This window comes from Buceros rhinoceros, unplaced genomic scaffold (assembly GCF_000710305.1).
Source record: "Buceros rhinoceros silvestris isolate BGI_N320 unplaced genomic scaffold, ASM71030v1 scaffold2272, whole genome shotgun sequence".
NCBI lineage: Eukaryota > Metazoa > Chordata > Aves > Bucerotiformes > Bucerotidae > Buceros > Buceros rhinoceros.
The window spans coordinates 118045-120720 of NW_010400532.1; the positions used below are offsets into that span (position 1 = coordinate 118045).

Consider the following 2676-nt stretch of genomic DNA (forward strand, 5'->3'; position numbering starts at 1 on the left):
GGTACGGGAGCTGTGGGTCTGGGTTACCTTCCCGCACCACACTCAGGCTGTGCCGGTGCAGGGCTCGCTCCATGAGCTGCCGTGCAGCGCAAGAAGAACCTCCCAGAGAGGTGGTGGGGCAAGAAGCACCGCTGCTGTCGCGAGGTAAGCTGACCCCGCTCGTTAATCAACCTCCTCTAGCTGTTAGTAGCCTCGTTACCGAGCTGGTTTCCTCAGAAGCCGGGAGAGCGCTGGCTGTGTGGAACCTTCTCCATAGGGCTGATCCTGCGCTGTCTGCCACATGGAGCAGTGGTTCGCTGCCCCCAACCATTCCTGTCCTGTGAATTTAACTCTTACTGTCTTCATGGGATAAAAAGAGACTGCAAATCCACAGGCCAGCGTTTAAAATTAAAATATCGTGGCATTAATGACAGATTTACAGTCGTTTGACGAATAGGCTCGTAGTTTCCTGGCTAGCGTATGAGATGGTATGGAACCGTCCTGCTAAGTGCAGCGGGCAGAAGCAGATGGAGGATTGCGGCGATTTCTCGTTCCTTATGCTGGTGACTCAACCTTGCTCAGCCGAAGGTCATGCTGGCAGCTGACCAAGAAAGCAAGAACCACTCGATTGCAAAAGATGGAGAAATTGGAAAGACTGTCAGCTCTTTGAAGCTCATCAGACTTGCACTCCTGGCTTTTTTTTTCTCCTTTAGACGGAGTCATCGGAAATTACAAAGTGTTTATGTCCTGTGTCGGTCCCCTCTGTGTAGGCTCTTGAACAGGAGTGATTTCTCGTGCTGTGGAAGCAGAGTTTCTGGGCACAGTAGAGAAGCTTACATAAATGTGACAGAAAACAGCGCGTATGCTGTATTACAGTTTTACATTTGCAATTGCCTCGAGGCTTTGGGTATTAATATAAAAATGCTTCTGAGAATTTTCCGGGTGAACAAATGAATGGGGCAAAATTGCGATGGGGAAGTCAGAGTCCCAGCCTCGTACAGCTTTGTTCTCCTCCTCACCCTTTCCCAAGGGACATGACTGTGTGCGGAGTGCGTAACACTGAGTTCTTTTGATTTTCAGATAGTTCTGTACTGTTGATTTTGGGAGAGACAGACTGCAAAAGTGCTTTGCAGCTTTGTGCAGGTCTGTGGTCACTGCAGCACTGTCCCCACCTGGAACAGTCTCGTTTTGGGGGCTGCACGGGAGCGCTGAGAGGATTAATGACTGCTCATAAAATGCTCATAAAATGACCTGTAAACTGCCGCATTATTACAACAATTTTGTATTGATTATAATAGACCACGAAGCATTTAGGAGTAGTCATTAGATATTAAAAGCTTCGCAGAGCAAATGATGCTGTGCTGCCACGGTCCCTTCCTTGTCCCCTGAAGCGGTTTGTATCCTGTCAATATTTTAATTGGAGAAATGATACGCGCTCAGGAGTAAATCTTCAGCTAGTGTTACTCATCATAGATTGTTTTTTTTAATTCAGCTGAAGATTTGCCTGGGGCATCTGACAGAAACTTTGCAAGCCTCAAATCTCCCTTCAGATCCCTGATTGGATCTTCTTTTATCTATGTAGGATCTGATTTCACGCTGTTTATACAACCATTTTGTCATTTACATTGGTGCAGACACCTCGTGGAGGAAAGTGCTGCAAATCCCTCCAAAGAGAGGTGGAAGTTAGAAGTTTTGGTTAGGTTTTGTAACGCTGGGTCGCATCCAAACCCACGGTTAAATAATGAAAATAGCTGGTTGGAGCATGAGTGCACAGATTTTCATCATCTTCTAATGCAGCCTGGCTGAGGAGCTCATACAAGTGTGATTGTTCTGTCTGTGCAGGGGAGGAGCTGGATCGTGAAGCGGAGTTATGAAGATTTCAGAGTCCTTGATAAACACCTTCACCTCTGTATTTATGACCGGCGCTTCTCCCAGCTCTCAGAGCTGCCCCGCTCCGATGCCCTGAGGGACAGTCCAGAGGTAAACCATCAGCTCTGTAAACATCTAAAGCATAGGCAGGGGCTTGGAAGATGTTTTCAACTAGTGCAAAGTAGTTTTAACGTGGCCTGGGTTAGATTTGGAACTCGATGACTAGAAATAAGACGATCTGAAGGGGAATGCCCTGCACATTCGTATGAATTAACACTCTGGTAAGTGTGGAGTGGTTTTTGTGAGCGGCAGAAAAGAGACTGTCCTGTCACTACCTTAGATAAGACTTCTGTTTTGGCCTTGGAAGCTTTTCCAGCAATGTGGCTGACTCAATGTCAGCAACATTCCTAGGAAATCACGCTGTTCCAGGGCTGCAAGGGTAATACCATTTGGAATGCTGGGCTTAGATTTGTAAACTGAAAATTACTGAAGCTGGGTTTTGAGAGCATTGTCATTAGTGCATTATTTAAATAGCCTTTAAAACCCTTAAAGAGTGGGGGTTTTTTTCCCTAAATGAATAAAAGGCAGTTGTCACTTCTTGACTTACCGTCTTCCCTCGGAATATGGTGAGCTGGCACTCCCTCAGCTTCCTGCCTCTCGATCATTTAGAGACTTATTCATGTCCAAAATAACTTTCTGGAAAGTAGCAGGTGCCTCTTGACTGTATCATTCCAGAAGGTGCGGAGAGTGAGGCAATGCGATGTGTGGCCACAGAGGTTATTTGAGCCAGCAGAGCATCACAAAACTGTCGGGCCTGGGTCTGTCTGT

At 46.7% G+C, this 2676-nt stretch overlaps 1 protein-coding gene across 1 annotated transcript in view; it reads left to right on the forward strand.

Moving 5' to 3' along the window:
- Positions 1-2676, forward strand: part of LOC104489695 (rho GTPase-activating protein 32-like) — a gene marked incomplete at both ends in the record, with an annotated part of 65453 nt that overhangs the window by 52637 nt on the left and 10140 nt on the right. Inside the window, one exon of the mRNA XM_010131889.1 lies at positions 1822-1959. Within this exon, the coding sequence (XP_010130191.1) occupies positions 1822-1959 (138 nt within the window). The remainder of the gene's footprint in view (positions 1-1821; positions 1960-2676) is intronic.